Source organism: Myxocyprinus asiaticus, chromosome 22, assembly GCF_019703515.2.
Source record: "Myxocyprinus asiaticus isolate MX2 ecotype Aquarium Trade chromosome 22, UBuf_Myxa_2, whole genome shotgun sequence".
NCBI classification, from domain to species: Eukaryota; Metazoa; Chordata; class Actinopteri; order Cypriniformes; family Catostomidae; genus Myxocyprinus; species Myxocyprinus asiaticus.
Window position 1 is genome coordinate 1,212,501 of NC_059365.1, and position 22,960 is coordinate 1,235,460.

General features: G+C 38.2%; 2 protein-coding genes across 4 annotated transcripts in view; one reads left to right on the forward strand and one right to left on the reverse strand.

Moving 5' to 3' along the window:
• Window positions 1-22,960, forward strand: part of nudt6 (nudix (nucleoside diphosphate linked moiety X)-type motif 6) — a 930,254-nt gene that overhangs the window by 806,410 nt on the left and 100,884 nt on the right. The window lies entirely within an intron of this gene.
• On the reverse strand, window positions 17,499-22,135 carry LOC127412766 (protein sprouty homolog 1-like). Of its 2 annotated transcripts, none has more exons than XM_051649396.1 (2): window positions 21,787-22,135; window positions 17,499-19,247 (listed from the first exon to the last, which is right to left on the reverse strand). In XM_051649396.1, exon 2 carries the CDS (start codon window positions 19,193-19,195, stop codon window positions 18,278-18,280), a length of 918 nt encoding a protein of 305 aa, XP_051505356.1. In that variant the 5' UTR covers window positions 19,196-19,247; window positions 21,787-22,135; the 3' UTR covers window positions 17,499-18,277. The 2 variants fall into 2 exon arrangements, with proteins under 2 accessions (XP_051505356.1, XP_051505355.1); XM_051649395.1 differs by having other exon boundaries at window positions 17,503-19,247; window positions 21,783-22,135.

Consider the following 22,960-nt stretch of genomic DNA (forward strand, 5'->3'; position numbering starts at 1 on the left):
CAACACAATCTCATGACAACTCAAACAAAAAGGTATGACTTTTATTACCACAGAGATCAACTAATCAACAAACAGAATTTTAAACCGATACAATACAGGAATTAAAGTTAAGAACGCTTCCTATCCAACACTTTAATTTAAGAAAGCTCAGTGATGGGGGCCTGGGTAGCTCAGTGGTAAAGACGCTGGCTACCACCCCTGGAGTTCGCTAGTTCGCTAGTTTGAATCCAGGGTGTGCTGAGTGACTCCAGCCAGGTTTCCTAAGCAACCAAATTGGCCCGGTTGCTAGGGAGGGTAGAGTCACATGGGGTAACCTCCTTGTGGTCGCTATAATGTGGTTGTGGTGGGGCGAGTGGTGAGTTGAGCGTGGTTGCCACGGTGGATGGCGTGAAGCCTCCACATGTGCTATGTCTCCGTGGCAACGCGCTCAACAAGCCACATGATAAGATGTGTGGGTTGATGATCTCAGATGCAGAGGCAACTGAGATTCGTCCTCCGCCACCAAGATTGAGGAGAATCACTATGCAACCAAGAGGACTTAAAAGCCCATTGGGAACTGGACATTCCAAATTGAGAGAAAAAGGGGAAAAATCAAAAAAAAGAAAAAGAAAAAGAAAGCTCAGTGAACAAATCGTGTTACACATTCCATATTTAATCATGCAATACAAATGACTGATGTATGTTAATAACCTGTGACACGCTTCCCTCGCTTTCCTCTGTGGTACAGAAAAGTACAGAGCCCCTTAGAGGACAGGGTGGGAATTTATTTCTGAAATAGTTTTGCATTCCATTGCAATACATTTTCCATGATTTTACTACGGTAACCATATTTTAACCTCGATATTCATAGTAAAACCATAGTACTAATACAGGAAAACAAAAACTTTGGTAATAAAAATAATAATTTTGTGGTTATTTTGATTTTACTATAAATACCATGGTATTTGTAGTAAAACTATAGTAACCACAAGATTACCCATGGTTAATATATAGTAAAACCATGGTTACTATATGGATACATTTTCCTGTATTAAAATCATGGTTTCCACCAACAAAAATAATAAACATGGTTACTTAACTTACTTTTCATAGTTACTAAAATATTACTGTAGAAAAAACATGTTTTCCACCAAAAACTATGGTTAGTACAGTCTACAATATTGGTAGCACTTTATTATAAGGTTACATTTGTTAACATTAGTAAATGCATTAGGTATAATTAACATACAATGAACATACATTTTTTTACAGTATTTATTCATCTTTGTTAATGTTAGTTAAAAAAAATTGTTAATGTTAGTTCATAGTACATTAACTAATGTTAACATATACAAATTCTGCAAACTATTGTAAGGGAACGCAAAACTTATTGTGAGGGAACGCAAAACTATTGTAAGGGAACGCAAGACTTATTGTGAGGGAACGCGAAACTTATTGCGAGGGAACGCAAAACTTATTGTGAGGGAATGCTAGACTTACTGTGAGGGAACGCAAAACTATTGTAAGGGAACGCAAGACTTATTGTGAGGGAACGCAAAACTTATTGTGAGGGAACGCAAGACTTATTGTGAGGGAACGCAAGACTTATTGTGAGGGAACACAAGACTTATTGTGAGGGAACGCGAAACTTATTGTGAGGGAACACAAGACTTATTGTGAGGGAACGCGAAACTTATTGTGAGGGAACACAAAACTTATTGTGAGGGAATGCAAAACTATTGGGAGGGAACGCAAAACTATTGGGAGGGAACGCAAATCCATTTTGAAGGAACGCAAACTATTGGGAGGGAACACAAAACAATTTAGAAGGAACGCAAACTATTGGGAGGGAACGCAAAACCATTTTGAAGGAACGCAAACTATTGGGAGGGAACACAAAACTATTTCGAAGGAACGCAAAACTATTGGGAGGGAACGCAAAACTATTTCGAAGGAACGCAAACTATTGGGAGGGAACGCAAAACCATTTTGAAGGAACGCAAACTATTGGGAGGGAACACAAAACAATTTAGAAGGAACGCAAACTATTGGGAGGGAATGCAAAACTATTTCGAAGGAACGCAAACTATTGTGAGGGAATGCAAAACTATTTCGAAGGAACGCAAACTATTGGGAGGGAATGCAAAACTATTTCGAAGGAATGCAAACTATTGTGAGAGAACGCAAAACTATTGCGAAGGAACGCAAACTATTGCGAGAGTACAATATAGTATGTTCACATTTTTACATGTACTGACATTTTGAAATATATTGATTGTTTTGTGTTTCTCAGTAGGATCCAAAGGTTGCCTCCCACAGGAGGGAGAGGCAGAATATTATCAGATGCACAGGAAATTGCCATTGTTGACATGCTATTTGGAAACAGTGCAATAAAACTGCAGGAAATTTGGGACAGAGTGCTGGCAGACAATATCACTTTTGGGAATGTGAATACGGTCAGCACAACGACAATTGCATCCTAGAGAAACAGAAAATAAGGATGAAGCAATTGTACACTATACCCTTTGAGAGAAACGGTGAATGTGTGAAAGAACTCCGGGATCAATATGTCCAGGTAAATGTCTGTTCAATAACCTAACAGGATACATACACATCTATGCATAAAGTACTGTAAAACTGTGGATTTACTGTATTTTAGAGAGTAATGGAGATGGAAGCTAGGCAAACTGCACATACATTCATCTTTGTGGATTAAGCTGGATTCAAACTGGCAAAAACACGCCGCTGGGTTAGAAATGTGATTGGACAAAGAGCAACCATGGATGTCCCAGGCCAGAGAGGAGCTAACATCACAATGTGTGCAGCACTGTCTAATGATGGTTTGCTGTTACACAAACCACTCATTGGCCCCTACAATACAGAGAGGCTCATTTATTTTCTGGATGACCTGCATTATCGACTGAGAGTGGGGCAAGAAACTCCCCTACCTTCGTTGTTGTGTGGGATAATGTGGCATCCACCACTCTGCTGCAGTCACAGACTGGTTTGCTACATATTCCAGGATGTCAGTACTATTCCTGCCTCCATACTCCCCCTTCCTAAACCCCATAGAGTTTTTCTCTGCGTGGAGGTTGAACGTTTATGACCACCATCCACATGACCAGATGTCCTTACTGGATGCCATGAATGTGGGGTGTGGAGACACTTCTCAAGCTGCCAGGGTTGGATTAGACATTCCAGAAGATACTTTCCCAGATGCATCGCCAGAGAAGACATAAGATGTGATGTTGATGAGAACTTGTGGCCAAATGCAGGAAAGAGGGAGAATTAGAACTCTCACTGTACTGTATAGAATGAGTGATTATACTATAAATGTTTTTTCATTTTATTTTCTATTTATTTTTTGTTATTATTGCAGCCCTGGAATTTCAGGAATTTTTTTTTTTTTTGTTTCAACTTTTTATTTTTCACAAGGAAATGACTATATGCAAAATAAACAAGGAATATACGATATTGAAGCAAATTGCTGCATTTCTGAATCATTCTTGGTACAAATACTTTAGTACAGTCAATACAGTGAAAAGGTGTTATTGTTATTCTATAATAAAATATTGATTTATGTGAAAAATCACTCAAACTTCAAAGATAAAAGTTCATCATTTGTATAATGTTAGTGTTTGTTAGGTCAGTGTGTTCTGGGTGATAATGTATGCTTTCTGAGTGAGAACTGTTGCTAGTGTTATGGTCGAACGAGTTTATTTTGAGACATGTATGACGTGTTTTGGTGGTTTGAGTGAGTTTTGAAGGTGAGATTAACTGTTTGGCCAAGATGCATGTTGGTAATGCAGACTGTATGAAGAGTTTTGGAAAAAGTGGCTTGTTAGTAATTGAAAAAAACTGTAAAATCATGGTTAGGTTTAGGTTTGGGGTTACACTTTGGAAAAATTATAATAATACTGTTAGTTGGTTTGTTTGTCTGTTCAAGGCTGCAAGAAACATGGATGTGTGTCGCTCCTGTTCTACCCACTCCGTACGGGACTCGAACCGGCGTCTCCAGCATGGGAGGCAGGTGCACTAACAAGGAGGCTAAAGGCTACAGCCTGCAGTGTCAGTCGCTAGTGCACCTCTTGAGGTCAGGAGAGTGAGGTTTATACACATTGCTCAGCTATCTATCAGCTGGCCACCGTTACACTCACCCCCTAAACCTCACTCCCATCCGGGTCACGGCACCACTGTAACACTCCTGTTCTACCCGCTCTGTACGGGACTCAAATTGGCGTCTCCTGCATGGGAGGCGGGTGCGCTAACAAGGAGGCTACAGCCTCTAGCGTCAGTCGCTAGTGCACCTCTTGAGGTCAGGAGAGTGAGGTTTATACACACTGCACAGCTGTCTATCAGCTGGCCACCGTTACACTCACCCGCCTAAACCTCACTCCCATCAGGGTCACGGCACCACTGTAACACTCCTGTTCTACCCGCTCTGTACGGGACTCAAAATGGTTTATGACCACCATCCACATGGGATGGGAGGTGGGTGCACCTCTTGAGGTCAGGAGAGTGAGGTTTATACACACTGCACAGCTGTCTATCAGCTGGCCACCGTTACACTCACCCGCCTAAACCTCACTCCCATCAGGGTCACGGCACCACTGTAACACTCCTGTTCTACCCGCTCCGTACGGGACTTGAACCGGTTTATAACCACCATCCACATGGCATGGGAGGTGGGTGCGCTAACAAGGAGGCTAAAGGCTACAGCCTCTAGCGTCAGTCGCTAGTGCACCTCTTGAGTTCAGGAGGGTGAGGTTTATACACACTGCACAGCTGTCTATCAGCTGGCCACCATTACACTCACCCCCTTAAACCTCACTCCCATCAGGGTCACGGCACCACTGTAACACTCCTGTTCTAACCGCTCCATACGGGACTCGAACTGGTGTCTCTGGCATGGGAGGTGGGTGCGCTAACAAGGAGGCTAAAGGCTACAGCCTATAGCGTCAGTCACTAGTGCACCTCTTGAGGTCAGGAGAGTGAGGTTTATACACATTGCACAACTATCTATCAGCTGGCTCCCGTTACAGATGGCAACAGTTTAACCTGTTTGGTGTCATTGTTTTGAACCAAAAACATACTATTGTCTATCGATTGTTAGTAATTTGTTAAAGGAAGCCCTGTAAAGTTGAGTACTTCTAATTATTGCATTAACAACTAGTTGTTCAGTTCAGTTCAGTACACACTACACAGATTTACAGTTCACACTGCAGTTAAATCCAGACACATATTTTTGTTATTCACTGCAAATCACCCTCTTAACACTTTTGTCTGTGTGTTTTACTGAAGAAAGAATGTCATATTGTTTGGAATGACATAAAATTGAGTAAATGATGACAGAATTTTCAGTTTTGGGAGTTCTAAACTGTTCCTTTAAAGAGCACAAGTAGTGTTTTATAAAGCACTTTTAGGAATCTGTGAGCACCTTGATGAAATCTTGGCAGACATTTCATGAAGATCTGAGAGTGTTGAATCTCCTGTGGTGTTTTTTCTCCTTCAGTCCCATCAGCCTCTTTGAATCTCCTCCAGTCAGAGTGCAGTCGATCTGCTCATGTTAGACAGATGTGTGTTTCAAGTATAAAATCTTTCCATGTCTGAACCGCTGATCATTTGTCCATGAGTTGATACAGGAGAATACTAAATGAATGTCTTTTCTTTCTTTCTTTCTTTCTTTCTTTCTTTCACAGCTGAAGTGAAATGCAGATAAATCCAGATGTCTTGATTCTACTCAGCAGTAAATGACTCTAACATCTCTTGCCTTGAGCGAGTGGTTTGGGAAACCCATTTGAGTTTAATTTTGTTCACAAAATGGTCTTCCCCTCAAGGTTCTGTCATTACGCTGCAATGTAGAAATACTCAGTTGGGTGGAAACTCCAGCCAAAGCTAATGATTTTCAAATTATTGTACTAAAAACATCTGTAACTTTGTTAATCTTATCCAACAGACACACTGCAGAGTTGACTTTTGAGGAAGTAATGTGTCATCATGACTCTCAAATTCTGTTGTGGAATCATGCAGTCTTCAAGTGAAGGTCTCCTGGAGAGGTGAGGAGTTAAAGGAACACCAGATAGCCACTGGTGTTCCTCAGGGTTCAGTGTTTGGACCTCTTCTCTTCTCAATTTACACAACATCACTCGGACCAATTATAAAGGCACTTTGCTTTTCATTTCATTGCTACAAAAATAAAATGCAACTCCACCTGTCGTTCCAGCCCGACGACCCCACTGTCTCGGCTCATATCTCAGCCTGCCTTCCAGATGTCTCAGCCTGGATGAAGGAACACCACTTTCAGCTCAACCTTGCCAAGACAGAACTTCTGGCAATCACTGCCAACCCATCTGTTGACCACAACCTCTGGTTCAACAATACTTATGCCAACCAAGACAGCCAGGTTTGATGATCAGTTAAACTTCGCTGGCCACAGGTCCTGGTCCAAGCTTTTGTCATTTCAAGACTGGACTACTGCAATGCTCCAACACTTTCTTTTAAGGAGGAAATGTCAGTGAACAAATTTGGTTACTAATTCCATATTTATTTATGCAATACAAATAACCGATGTATGTTAATAACCTGTAATACGCATCCCTCATCATGCTCCAAAACCCCATTGCTTTTCTTCTGAAATAGTTTTGCATGCCCTCAAAATAAGATTTTAAGAAATAAATTAGCCATGGTTTTCTTCCTTAGATCTTTTCAATAAGCTGATTTTTGGGAGTAATAATCATCATTTTGGTGTGCATGTAAACTCACTCATTGTTTGTTGGTTTGTTTATGTTTCTCTGTGGCGAGTAATAGTTGTATGTTTTTGGACGAGACAACTCGTAAGATTTCTGTACCATTTCACCATCTCATACTAATTATTACGACTTGACATGAGAACAGGTCATCCATTGTTCTTTTTGTTTTGCGACTTCTGGAGCTTTAATAAAATGTTGAGTTTCCAACTTGTAAAAACCGTTCACATTTTTTCGAACTCAACAATACAAGTCAAACTATGTCAGTCATGACCTAAACGCGACAGTTAACTATGTTAGTTGATGTTTGTTGGGTTTGATTGAGGTCAGCTGGAGATTCTGTTATTCCGTCAGTCACAGGACGCTTTTCTCATTTAAACTTGCATTCTCATTAATGGAGTGTTAAAACCTGTTAAAACTTTTGTGTTTGATCCAACAGGAAATGCTTTCACACACCCACCCCCACTAACACACACTCAGTGTGGATCTTCAGAGAGGTGATCTGAACTGTGTGTGTGTTAAATTACCCCCCAGAGGCTGTAAATTCCCCCACTCAGGGGCAGATGAGAGCAAATATATACTGACCTGATTCTCTCTCATCTCTCTTGCTGTATTTAAAGGGAAAGTGCACTCAAAAAAATGAAACTTCTGTCATTATTTACTCACCGTCATGTTGTTTCAAACCAGTATGGCGAATAAAGATTTTTGTGAATAATGACTTTTTAAATATATGAATAATGAGAAATATATGAACACAATGCATTTACATGCACTTCAAATGTTCGATTACAGTCAGAATAACACAATAATTTGTCTATATAAATGTCAAGTAAATGCTCTTATCTGACTGAAGTCTGAGAAAACCTGCAGCACTTTTAATAAAAAAATAAAAAAATAAAAAAAACAAAACAACAATACCTGTTTAGCCTAAATGCATTTTCATGTTAAGCGTTTTACAATGTCCCGTTAATCAAGTCAGTGAATCAGAAAAGTAAAATGTCTCGTATAACCTGTCGTATTTGTCTTCCTTCACTAAAAAAAACTTTTTTTTTGTGCCTATTTTTGATTTACACCTTTACATTTCATAACCAATTTTCATCAAATTGAATGTAGTAATTTTTTATAAAATTCAATTAATAAAACTTTAAAAAACGTAATTTCATTTTGTGAGATTACTGAAATTAATTAGATGAAAATGTACGTTTTTTAAAGTTTTATTCATTTAATATTATTAAAGATTACTGCATTCAATTAGCTGAAAATTGGTTATGAAATTAAAACGTGTAAATCTTAAAAATAGGCAGTATTAGTATTCTTCCAAAATTCGATTACACAAAAACCTGCACATGCAAACACACTGACTGAAAGCTATCGTATGACCTCATATATGATGTATATGGACTACTTTTAAGATATTTTATGGTGCTTGTTTTCTCTTTTGTTAAAACATCTCCTTTTGTGTTCCACAGAGAAAGTCATACGGGTTTGGAACAATATGAGGGTGAGTAAATGATGACAGAAATTTTATTTTTGGGGAGAACTGCTCCTTTCAATCTCCTCTTCATGTGTTCTCTTTCAAAGTCCCCTTACACACACACACACAGACACACACACTCACTCACACAAACACACACACACACACACACACAGACACACTCACTCACTCACACAAACACACACACACACACAGATACACACACTCACTCACACTCACACACACACACACACACACGCAGTCTCACACACACACACACACACACACTCTCACACACATGCACTCACACGCACACACACACACACACACACACACACACACACACTCTCACACACACTCACACATACACACACACACACACGCACACACTCATACACACACACTCATACACACACACACACAGAGGACTTCCAGACATGGCTTTGTTGTGTCCTACACAGGATCAGTCATGCTGAGAGACAGAAAGACCTTCAGCCTTCTAATCAATGACAGCAGGACACTTCAACAACTGACCAATAAAACACACAGAGAGGAAGTGAAGAGTCTGTGGACACAATCCATATGGCTGCTGTATAGTATGTATAATCTTTAAAAAGACACACACACACAAGAATTATTAAAAACTGAAGTGTAATAATTGGTGTTATTGCTTTGTTCAAATCACTATGAGCAATTGTAATAGTTAAATATTGAATTAAAGGTGTTATTTATGGAAAAACAGAATTATTTGTATAATATGGGATTAAAGCATACATGCTTTTGTTGTGTTTTCTTAAAGACGCACAACACACATACACTTGCAGCTTCCTGTTAACAGAGTGACATCAGTGAAAAAGGTTAATCTCGTGAAACATTTCCTGCAAAAATTAATCAGTGATCAATCGCTGTGACATGATGAAAGACACAGATCACTTGAATACACAAACACACATTGAGGAAGAGACACAATGAGATAAAAAAAGAGTTCAGGATGTTAAAAAGAGCGTCTGACTGTGGTGTCACGCCAGTCAAATTATCAATGAAGCGTCTGCCACGGAAAATTCAGTCAAGAGTCCACAGATGAAGAAATTCACTCAACAAATGGGCTGAAAACGACAAAAACAACTTTGCTACTACACTGAAAAAAATATTTTGTGGTGAAGCACATATAGCAGAAAAGATTAAGGACTTTCTATACAGAATAAGTTAATATTTTCAAGTTTACATTTAAATATTAAGTACATTCTACATATGTAAAAAAGGTTCTAAAATATGTTGGTTTTTTTTGTATTACTGTAATAAGAATTTGTTGTAAAAAATGTTTTAAAATATGCATTTTTTGCATTACTGTAATGAGAATTTGTAAAATATAAAAAATTTAAATTCAAAAATATGCATTTTTTGAATTACTGTAATGAGAATTTGTAAAAATAAAAAATAAAAATTCTAAAATATGCATTTTTTTGAATTACTGTAATGAGAATTTGTAAATATAAAAAATAAAAATTCTAAAATATGCATTTTTTTGAATTACTGTAATGAGAATTTGTAAAAATAAAAAATTCTAAAATATGCATTTTTTGAATTACTGTAATGAGAATTTGAAAATATAAAAAATAAAAATTCTAAAATATGCATTTTTTGCATTACTGTAATGAGAATTTGTAAAATATAAAAAATTTAAATTCAAAAATATGCATTTTTTTGAATTACTGTAATGAGAATTTGAAAATATAAAAATAAAAAATTCTAAAATATGCATTTTTTTAATTACTGTAATGAGAATTTGTACAAACAAAAAATTCTAAAATATGCATTTTTTTAATTACTGTAATGAGAATTTGTAAAAATAAAAAATTCTAAAATATGCATTTTTTTGAATTACTGTAATGAGAATTTGTAAAAATAAAAAATTCTAAAATATGCATTTTTTGCATTACTGTAATGAGAATTTGTAAAAAATAAAAAATTCTAAAATATGCATTTTTTTGAATTACTGTAATGAGAATTTGTAAAAATAAAAAATAAAAATTCTAAAATATGCATTTTTTTGAATTACTGTAATGAGAATTTGTAAAAATAAAAAATTCTAAAATATGCATTTTTTGAATTACTATAATGAGAATTTGTAAAAATAAAACATTCTAAAATATGTATTTTTTTCATTACTGTAATGAGAAATTGTTGTAAAAATGTAAAGTTCTTAAATATGTATTTCTTTGCATTACTGTAATAAGAATGTTGTAAAAATGTTAAAAAAAATCTTAAATATTTATTTTTCTCATTACTGTAATAATACTTTGTAAAAAATGTTTTAAAAAATCTAAAATATGTATTTTTTTGCATTACTGTAATGAGAATTTGTTGTAAAAATGTAAAAAAAGTTCTTAAATATGTATTTTTCATTACTGTAATAAGAATTTGTTGTAAAAATGTAAAAAAAAATCTAAAATATGTATTTTTTTGGATTACTGTAATGAGAATTTGTTGTAAAAATGTAAAACAAAATCTAAAATATGTATTTTTTTTGGATTACTATTATAAGAATTTGTTGTGAAATGTAATTTGTTTCTACAATATGTATTTTTTGCATTACTGTAATAAGAATTTGTTGTAAAAATGTAAAAAAAGGTTCTTAAATATTTATTTTTTGCATTACTGTAATGAGAATTTCTTGTAAAAATGTAAAAAAAAAAAAATTCAAAAATATACTCAGTGTTGGGTAAATTACTTAAAAATAGTAATCCACTACAAATTACTAATTATTTAAATTTGTAATCAGATTACTTTACTAATTACTTCATTGAAAAATTAATCACATTACTAATTACTTTACTTTTAATTTACTTTCTAAAACACTTTTCCATTCTACAAATTCAAAATAATGTCTATATTTTTTTCCTTGTTCATTGTTACACAAGACATACACTCAGCACCTCACATTTTACGTCTCCGGCCATAATTCATGTATAATACATAAATAATATATTAGAAATAAGCATAAAACTATAATGTACTTAAAAGTAATTAAATTAATTGAAAGTCAGTAACTGTAATATGATTACAAGAATTGAAAATGTAATTCATTACACTTTTTTGACTAAAAAGTAATTAAAGTACAGTAACAAATTACTTTGTAATTATATTACACCCAACACTGGTCATAATGTATCAATCCTAAAGTAGAAAACCTTACTACATTTATTTGCTAATTTGAGTAAATGTTACTTAACTTTTCGAAGCTGGTGTTCGCTTGCATGGTTTCTTTGTTTGCAAGTTTATTAATGTCATGTGTATTTTGTTGATTCGTGTTTTTCAAGTCTTTTATTTTGAAAAGTTTATTTCCTGTTTCATGTCATGTGTCCCTAGTCATGTGATTCCTGTTTCCCTCCATGTTCATGTGTCTTGTTTTCATTGGTTGATTGTTTGATTATCTTGTTTAGAGTTCTGTCTGTTCATTGGTCATCTTCGTCATGTGTTCTCCCATGTCTAGTATTTAAGCCCTCATGTTATCCATTGTCCCTTGTCAGGTATTGTTGAATGTAACTTTGGTTAGATTGTTCAAGTCAAGTCAAGTCCAGTCCAGTCCAGTCCATGTTTATGTTTTGTTCATGTTTGGATTTACGGTTTTGGGATTTCACGTTTATTAATAAATTGCACTTGGGTTCTTATGATCATCATCGTCTCTTCGTCTGCCTGTTGCCAGCATCGTTACAGAATACCTGACCGCCCATAATGAACCCAGCAGTTCGGCTCCTCCGCCTACGTCAGGGGAATCGTCCCCTGGAGGATTACGTGGTGGACTTTTGTGCTCTGGCCTTCCAGGTGGACTTTAATGTGGTTGCCCTCAAAGACTGTTTCTGATTTAGACTGAATGAGCCCATCTCTTTTCTGATGCCAGGCGGTCAGAATACCCACATCCTGGCTCAATATATCGACCTCGCCCTGCAGATTATTGGTTCCATGTTCACTGTGGGGGAGGAGGATGCCGAGCCAGAGTTTCCCGTCATGGCCGCCAAGCCAGAGTTTCCCGTCATGGCCGCCAAGCCAGAGTTCCTCTCATGGTCGCTGAGCTAGCACCATCTTTTGCCCCGGATCTTCAGCCTGCTCCATGCCATGTCACAGCAACAGCCTGCTCCATGCCACATCACAGCCACGCCTGAGCCTGCTCCATGCCACGTCACAGCCATGCCTGAGCCTGCTCCATGCCACATCACAGCCATGCCTGAGCCTGCTCCATGCCACGTCACAGCTACGCCTGAGCCTGCTCCATGCCACGTCACAGCTACGCCTGAGCCTGCTCCATGCCACGTCACAGCCATGCCTGAGCCTGCTCCATGCCACGTCACAGCTACGCCTGAGCCTGCTCCATGCCACGTCACAGCCATGCCTGAGCCTGCTCCATGCCACGTCACAGCTACGCCTGAGCCTGCTCCATGCCACGTCACAGCTACGCCTGAGCCTGCTCCATGCCACGTCACAGCCATGCCTGAGCCTGCTCCATGCCACGTCACAGCCATGCCTGAGCCTGCTCCATGCCACGTCACAGCTACGCCTGAGCCTGCTCCATGCCACATCACAGCCATGCCTGAGCCTGCTCCATGCCACGTCACAGCTACGCCTGAGCCTGCTCCATGCCACATCACAGCCACGCCTGAGCCTGCTCCATGCCACGTCACAGCCATGCCTGAGCCTGCTCCATGCCACGTCACAGCTACGCCTGAGCCTGCTCCATGCCACATCACAGCCATGCCTGAGCCTGCTCCATGCCACGTCACAGCTACGCCTGAGCCTGCTCCATGCCACGTCACAGCCATGCCTGAGTCTGCTCCATGCCATGTCATGGCCACATCTGAGCAGTTGGACCTGGAGATGGTTCCCGCACTTGTACCCACCCTTAGTCTCCTGAGCAGGCAAGGGGAACATTCAACCCTCCGACCCTGTCTGGACCCTCCAAGCCCTGGACTCCGCCATGGCCTGTTGGTCCCCCGACATTGCCTCAGCTTTGCGTTCCCTTGGCTCCACTGCGGTCCTTCAGCCTGTCGGCTTTGCTGGGGTCCCTCGTTCCTCCGGCTCCTCCTTGGTCTGTCAGTCACCTGGCTCCACCTTGGCTCTCTGATCCTCTGGCTGTGCCTCGTCCCTCTGATCCGTCAGCTCCACCAGGGACCTCCTTCCCTACAGCTCTGCCTTGGTCCTCAGTCCCACAGGCTCCGCCTCAGTCTTCCGATCCTCCAGCTCCGCCTTGCTCCTCCAAGCCTCCAGCACCGCCTTGGTCCTCCCTGCCATCGGCTCCACCCTGGCCCTTTGAGTCTTCGGCTACTCTCCGGGTACCAAGTTCCATGGTGTCGCCCTTCAAGTCTCTCACAGCCCCACCTTCCACGGCTCTGCCCATCAAGCCTCTCAGGGCCCCACCTTCCATTGACTCTGCCCTGGTCCCATGCCCCACGCCCTGTTTCGCCAGGCCACGCCCCATGCCATTCTAAGCCATGCCTCAAGACCCCCCTCCCCCAGCTCCCTACAGAACATTTTAATTATGGCATGTTTTATGTGTTTGTTCATGTGTTGTGGGGGGATATGTCATGTGTATTTTGTTGATTCATGTTTTTCATGTCTTTTATTTTGAAAAGTTTATTTCCTGTTTCATGTCATGTGTCCCTAGTCATGTGATTCCTGTTTCCCTCCATGTTCATGTGTCTTGTTTTCATTGGTTGATTGTTTGATTATCTTGTTTAGAGTTCTGTCTGTTCATTGGTCACCTTTGTCATGTGTTCTCCCATGTCTAGTATTTAAGCCCTTATGTTTTCCATTGTCCCTTGTCAGGTAATGTTGAATGTAACTTTGGTTGGATTGTTCATGTCATGTTTAGTCAAGTCAAGTCCATGTTTATGTTTTGTTCATGTTTGGATTTGGGATTTCACATTTATTAATAAATTGCACTTGGGTTCTTATCATCATCGTCAGTGCCAGCGTCAGCACATCGTTACAATTAACAACAAAATCAACAATAAAATAACAGTGTAAAGTTTGCTAATTTCTTGTTTTGCAAAGTTTGAAGTTAATGACCAGTTCATGATCACAAAGATTATCTGTTGAATGTTACCATCATTGTGTTTTGTTCAAGTGTTGTGGTCTGCGAGGATATTTTTCTACATCGTATACAATGCCAGTAATGCAAAGTGATGTTATAAATAGACTTCATAGCATGCAATAAAGTGAAAGGCGTTCATATGTCATTATCATATTTATAAAGAAGTTTCAAAATGTGCAATTTTCTAATAAAATGTTAATTAAAATTTAAGTACCAAATACATCATATTTGTAATAGTAAAAGTTACTGTATTAACTGAAATGTTTAAGTTAAAATTACTCACTTTAATCAATATGTCATGAAGTTAAGTAGATTTGACAATTTTTATTTTGCAAGTTTTTGTAAGCATTTCTCTAAATGAATTTGAATGGCATAAAATAACATTTAAAAAGACTAGAAAGATATCCTTAAGGGTAACAAACAAACAAACAAACATTAAATGCTCAGATACAACTAATACAATATTAATGTTTAACCTGACCAGAAGTCTCATACTCGTTAAAGGAAATTATTTACACACACTATTTCCTTAGTGTTTTCTTTGGTTAGAACCACTTTCAGTCTCGCTCTCTCTTTCTTACACACACACACACACACACACACACACACACACTGGTGGGTTGGTCAGAACCTATTTTTACACTCAGAGGAAATAGTGAAATATGATTTTGAGGAACTGAGCAAAAATAGTTTCCTGTGTGGTTTAAGACGGCGTTTAACTCTGTGAGTCATAGAGGAAGCCCCACACACACGCACAGTGTGATTTCAATACATGTTGATACGTGTAGACCATATTAAGTGTGTGTTAGACTATTCTAACTCAACAGAACCCTACAAAACATGGCCTTAAGAGGGATATTATTATCATATATTCATGCTGGCTGTTTAAAGCCTCATTTATCAAACCAAGTGAAGGAAAGAAAATCTGAAAGCCATTCAGACCTCATATTAACGCTTTTTTCTTGACTATAACAGAATGTTCCTTTAAGTCTGTGTATTGAATTAATTAGAATTCTTTGTCATGTAAACACCTCATTCAAAATATCTACTGTAATAGAAAATGTATTTATATCCGTGAACTTCCAAACGAAAGTAATTCTGGGTGCTGCAAGACGCAGTTGTGAGAATGTATTAAAGAAATAATAATGTGCATGTATTAGTTGATCTAGATTGTGCTGAATAACATTTATACAGGAATGTTCTAAGAACTGTAGTATGTAAGCCTGTTTTTTTTTAAATAAAGACTCAACCAGAATATATAATTAATATAATATAATGATTAGAAATGGTTGTGTATGTAAACATGTTCATTGTGAGATCAGTTTTTGAGTAAACACTCAAACAAAATCATCCTTTTATAATCATTTAAGACTAGCTTTTCATTTCCTTGAGCAAAAGTCGTGTGTGTGTGTGTGTGTGTGTTTTATGGTGACCTTGTGAAACTCAGAGCCAAATGGACCCTCACAGCTTCTGTAGACACAGGAAACAGACAATCCACAAAGCAATTCAAAACAACAAAAGGTGCATTCCTGCAGACACACACACACACACACACACACACACACACACACACACTTAACGACTCTATTAGGAAGACTGTGTCTTCTTATTCCCAGTTATCTATTGAGGTACTAAAACATCCTTGTTAACACACACATAAATTCCACACATAGAGACAAACACATCTGATGAAGCCAAAGTCTCCTGAACATTTTAGTGATCAAACATTTCTAAGTAATTCAACATTTTCACAAAGTGTGTGAATATCACAAAGAAATGTTTGGGTCATATTTCAGCCCAAAATCAAAAGAAAAAATATATATAATTTGCATAAACACAAACATTTTAAATCTGTTAACAATGTACTGAACAGTTTTGTATTAGATATTTCAATTGTGTTTTTTTTGTTGTTGTTGTTGTTTTTTGCATTACTGTAATGAGAACTTGTGAAAATATACTTGTTTTTTCAAAATCTGTATTTTATATATATATATATATATATATATATATATATATATATTTAATTTAAATTTTTTTTTTTGTTTTGTTTTTTTTTTTTGCATTAATGTAATCAGAATTTGTGGTTAAATTGTAAAAAAAAAAAAAAATGGTTCTAAAATATGATTTTTTTTAATTATTTCATTACTATGATGAGAACTTGTGAAAATATAAAACAAATAGTTCTAAAATGTGAGTTTTTTATTTGTTATTTTTTTGAATTACTATAATGAGAACTTGTGAATATATATATATATATATATTTATTTTTTTCAAAATATGTATTTTTTATATATATCTTTTTGCATTAATTTAATGAGAATTTTTGGTTAAATTGTAAAAAAGAAAAAAAATCAAAAATAAGTAATTTTTCTATTTTTATTTTTTTCATTACTGTAATGAGAATTTGTGGTGATAATGTAAAAAAATAAATAAATAAAAATTATAACATTTTTTTATTCAAAATATGACCATGTTCTTGACGATTCTTGATGTGAGATTCACTGTAATAACACGGATTGGCCTTTTCAATTTATTTATTTATTTAAATATCAAAATCTCAGAATTGAGGTGAAGGGGACATAAATAAATCCATCGTGTTTGGACAAGAAAAAGTTTTTCAAATGAGTAAGAAAATACAAGATGTCTGAAAATTTAAATAACCTCTCATCAATTTTTTCATTGATTCTTCTAAAGAGCCAAAAAATTAAGCCAAGAACTATTCGTGTCTTATCTGTGAGGGCGCAGGAGGAGTGTCAACAGGTCACAAACGCCTGGCAGTAGGAAATACAATAAAAGAGACAAAGAGACACTTTATGACCCTCACACAGGTGGCCAGGTGCGCACACACACACACACACACACACACACACACACTTCTGCCAACTCTCAAACAGCAGGATTAATAATTGAATACTGAATGAACGTAACTAGCTCCTTAGTTACCGATATTTTAAACAGACAGATTAATGATTAAATTAAAAATGAAGATTTTGAGAGTATCAATATTGGCCGATAATCACTTGTGTGATTTGTGTAAGATCCAAACAGGTTTGTCAATGAATAATACTTCAGTCAAATATTTGTAGTGAATTTTGAGTAACATATCAGCATACATGTGTACATGTCATTTGCCATTTGTAAATAGTATATCTCGACATTAGCCATCTGCTTTCTAGATCTCTGTATTGTCATTCTAGAACCGGTTTAATAGTTCCCTCATGTTTTCTCTTTGACCGAAATGAAATAAGACACTACACAGTGTTTTGCATTAATTTGTTTATTTTTGCATTAAAGTTAAACATGTTTCCATCTCCACTCTTTCATGTTGCAGTAAGTGTTGACATTTTGTTATATTCAGACACGTGTAATCTGTCTTTTGCAATAAATAGCATAAAATAATAGAGCTTATAATAAATATTTTTACAACAACAAAAACAAAAGATTTAACAGATTTAACATGTTCTTTAAAAAAATAGCCGTAATTCCTCTTATGAATTTGAACATACAATTTTACATCAACAAAATGAGAACAGAGTTTCAGACGTTCGGAATGCCCTCGGGAATACGAAGCAGATGCATAGAAACCATTTTACAACAAGCACGCCTCGTTGCTATGGAGACAGCTACATATTATGGTCTGGCTACAAAAATGTCCTTCACAGGTTTGGTAGCAGGTCGTTTCTAAAACACCAGTCTTTCAAATCAGCTCTTTATGTTAGATAGTAGCTGTACAGAGTTAGATAAGGCAAACGCTGGTTTATAAACAATAGACCTGCCAAAAAACAAGTGGTTTTTCCTCCAAAACAGCAAGGAGACTAGGGGGCGGAGCTTATAGAATATTAATTAGCATGATAACCCCTTTTCATCTGGCCCCTCCCCTCTTTCCAATGGGAGGGCGTTTCCCGTTTCCACGGCCTGCAGCAGCGTGCTAGCTTTTGATCCAGCAAACGAAATAATATTTCTTTACAAGAACACAATATAGTCGGGGCCTCAGGAAGGTTTTCCGGGTGCGTGCTGCCAATTCTGCAGCTTGCAGTAAACAGTGTTTGAGTTTTTGCACCGGCAGCCCGGCCTGTTCACGCGGTCGTGACACGAGTTGCACGCTTTCACGCAGCCCTTAGCGGGCAGGTAACACAGCAGACACGGGAACAGCATGGACACAAGGCCCATGCACAGGAAGCGTGAGCAGCACTGCGGATGCGACAGCGAGCACGGCTGATCGGCGCACGGGTCGCCCACGTCGTCTTCGTTGGAACAGTGGTAGAAAATCCCTTTCACCAGACACATGCACGTTCCATGTTCGACAACGTTCTCGGCCGAACACAGACACTGTCCGTTGCACGCCAGGCGTGCCGGGAGCGGCCGCGGCGCCGTGCATTTGCTGCACTTGCATTTCCCGCAATTCTCGCAGATGTACAGGTGAGAAGACTCGATCTTTTCCACTTGCGCTTGTTTTAGCAGTACATCCGGAGGGAGAAACGGATGCGAAGAGGTGCTCAGAGATTTCGGCTGAGTCCGTACGGCGCGCTCCGGTCTGTGGCGGTAAGTATGTAGGTTCGGCGGAGACCGCACGAGCAGACCCTGCTCTGAGGAAGCGCTGCTGTTGCTCCCGGAACTCGCGGCGCTGCCCGTGCTGGTTGAGCGGCTGAGCATCGGTGGCTGGGAATTCGACTGCCGGTGCTCGTTATTATTATTCACGTTCACCAGAATCACCTCGTGAGTCCTCTCATGTTTGTCTGTAGTCCGCGGTGGTGTGCGGGGCCCTGGGGCCGGTCTGCACGGTACGACGGGACCCTCCGTGTACTCGTTACAAGAGCGGATGGCTTTGATCTGATCCAGGGACAGAACTGCCCCAGATGGTAGGTCCGAATGTCTGACGACCCCTCTGTGCTGACCGTAGTGATCCATAAGACACGATCAGCAACTCCAAACAATACGGACGCAACTTTCATCTGACACCCTGAGAAGACAAAGAGAGAGAGAGACAGCGTGTGAATCACACTTGACTTTTTGAAATAAACTTTCCATTTTCAAACTTTTGCGCAATCCAACTTTTGTTGGCACCCCCCGTCAATGGTTTTGAACTTGAAGTGTATAATTTCAGCACCACTACTGTCACCAAGTGGAACTGCAAAAATATTGATTGTTTTCAAACAGGTATCCCAAACACTCCCCCAATCTGCCATTGGTCAAACATACAGATAGTCCCGCCCCAATCTCACTCCGTTGGTCAAGCCAAAGCTGCGCTGTTGGGCCGTTCAAACAAACAGAGCAGCGCTTGTGTCACAGTTACACTTTTAGGTGAAATCAGCCTAAAAGAATTATTACTTGTAATCAAAGATGGGTAAGTTACTCCTGAAAAGTAATTCACTACAAATTACTAATTACTTCTTTAAAATTGTTGACTTTACTGATTACTTCACTAAAAAAGTAATCACATTACTGATTACTTTTAAGTTACTTTCTAAAAAACTGCTCAGCGAATTCAGAATAATGACTGACCTATTAGGGGTCACACGCACGCCCTTAAGTTGTCATAAAAATGCAAACACACCTACATATTTACATTATTCATGTTTTAAATGCATTCTACATAATGGTATTTTACAAATGTGTGTAACCCAAGTAATGCACTTAACCCTCCTATTGCGTTCAAAACCTGCATGCACCTTTTGCCTTCACGGGTCAGTTTTGAGCTTATAAACATTCATAATTCAATTGTTTTCATCAAAAATCATATTGTAGCTCATTGTTAACGTCTTAGCTGTTCATATGTGTAAAAAGTTAACTGAAAAATATAAATGTTATTATGCATTTTTTATTAATTCTTTAAGATTTCAAAATACACATTAACTACAGCTAAACCAGTGTGATAAATGTGAAGATATATATTTTTTATCGAGGTTTATATGAAATTTCATTTGAATATAACATTGCATTAAATTTATATTAATATTTAAAGTGAGAATTTTGACGCGAACGCAATAGGAGAGTTAAAGCAATTAACTGTAACACGATTAATATGCTACACTACTTTTATTACTTAAAGTAATTTCATTACAGTAATTAATTACTTTGTGATTATATTGCATTATCCTTGTCAGTGCATCGAGTTTGTGGTATATTAATAAAGTGATGAATAATGACATTACACACCATCTGACTAACTTTAAACCCCTATTGAAACATATAAATGTCCCCGTACTTTATAGTTCAGACTTTCTTTTGAGGGGTTCAAGTCTCAGTCTGAGAGGTCAGTATTTTTCCAGATGAGGTTAGAGCTGTAAGTGTGCAGCTGCAGTGTTGAGACAGAGCTCATAAATCACAGTGCAGAAAGTGTGCTAGAAATGAACGTCCCGAGCTCGTTCCCTTCTATTCACAGACCCGTTTAACCCCCGAGTAAAGAGAGAGAGAGAGAGATGACTATTAACCAGACTTTGTACTGACCTCAATACGCACAACTAAAGTGAAGTACAAATACTTCCCGTCCTGATTTGCATGTGTATGGCTGGTTAACATTAAAATGCAGAGCCACAGAGCGCAGGAAATCAAACAGCCCTTCACACGCTCATCAATGCGCTTTATCATGCATTCACACACGGGATGTGCCAACACTTTTACACTTTATCGAGGTTTACTAATTTAGTCTTTAGTGCTTTAGAAGTTTAAATAGATGGACAGACACAAATTAAGACTATTGAGAGAGTTAAAAAAAAATAAACATGGCTAAAATACATTTTAAAACAAAAAAATCTGGGAATGAATGTTTTTTACTCTTGTTTTTGCGCTATAGTAACATCGTTACTTTAAGGGAAAGTTGCGCACGAGTTGCGATACTACCGCGTTAATATTTAATTAAAAAAAATCTTTAAAAGTTTTCTGTCCTATCTCAATTATTATTCACTTAAAAAAATAAAATAAATAAAATAATAATTACTTTAGCCTGTATTTAAGATTCAAGCATTTTATTTCATCATATAATTTCAAAATAATAACACTTACCGCGGTAAATTACGTAGGCTAAATTATACAAAAAATCTGAGTATAACATTATTGTATGCATTTAAAGTATTGCATTATATTATAAATGTTTTTTTCTCTCTTTGGTGTTTCTAAACTAGTTTCATGTCCGTTTTGAGCAATTTAAAAACTGGCCGTAAGAAAAAAGAAATCATGTGCGCACAAACCCTGAGAAAGAGGACACTTATGAATGAAAACAAGCCCGCTGGGGAATAGTGTGTGTGTGTGTGTAACAGTGTGCAACCCGCATCAAACACACACAACACATTTGCAAACACATACACACACGTCTGTAGCCTGTGTTCTGATTAAACACAAGATTAACTAATAAACGCGGATTGCGGGGTTTTATTGCGCACACGGGCCTGTGGAGAGCACGCGCTTCAGTGCCACTGACCAGCACATAAATATCCCTCCAATCCTGCGATATTCCACCTACAAAAACACGGATAAACATGTAAGAAATGATACGTACCTACAGATAGTCTCCGGTAATGTCAAATCCATCAGTCCGTGAGCCAAACGTCCATCAACATGCCCAAAATGATCCCAGATCCGCATGTAACGCGCATGACTGAGGCTGTAACATCCAAATGGTGGCAATTCCGCGCGGTGGGGTCTTCACTCAGAGGGTTACATCCACGACAGATTAGGAAAAATCAACACAATCCCGTAAAATCCACGAATAACGCGCATTCACGCACGGTTCCTTTTGGCGCACTGCGCGTCCGTCCGTCTCTCCACGCACCGCGGCAGCCTCTGCGTGAGTGTTTCGGATCAGTCGAGTGTGTTTTTTTGCGCGCACACACACATACACATACACACACATAGTGTGATGAATGAAGCGATGGGCAGTTGTGAAAGAGGATCAGCGGCGGGAGGGGCAGATCTCTGCGGGCGGGGCGGCGCACTTTAAGGTGGATCGTGTGAAATAAACGCGCATCCGCTTCTGAATGGAGACACTGGGGCTCTGCTCAAAAACATGTGAGGTCACAGCATACAATCACATAGACTTTATATTAGCTTTACATTGGAATAGGTCTCATTTTATAACTGCATACATCATGTAAATATTTAATGGCATTTTTGCGCATTTCGTGCACCGCATTCCTTATTAAGAACATAAACATAAAATAATACAAGAATCCCACTATTGTAATAAAATAAAACATCGATTTATCTATCAAGTGTGCATCTCACTGTTTTGAGTGCATGCCCTTCACTCACTTTTGATAATGAAATGTCAGCTGTGATTAAAACAAATGTACATTTTCTGAAATGAATTCTTTGGCGGCTCATTAAATATGGAGTTTTGGACAGCATTTGTTTGTTGGAACGAGTTATTTTATACTTGAACACATTTCTACTGAAAGATCAGGTCAAAGAACACAAACACAGTGCGACCTTAAGAGCCTCCTTTCCCCCTGCGCGCTCTGTGTGTGTGTGTGTGTGTGTGTGTGTGGGGGGGGGGGGGGGGGGCGGATGTGCTGCATCCGGATACATGAGAAAGGAAAGTTCAGCACGAGTCATTTCCGCACAGACACACACACACAGACAGACACACACACACACACTCTCTCTTCAGCACATATGAAATTATTTTGACATGTAGATCATGATACTGTTTGCTGCACAGTTAGGTGTACATCGAAA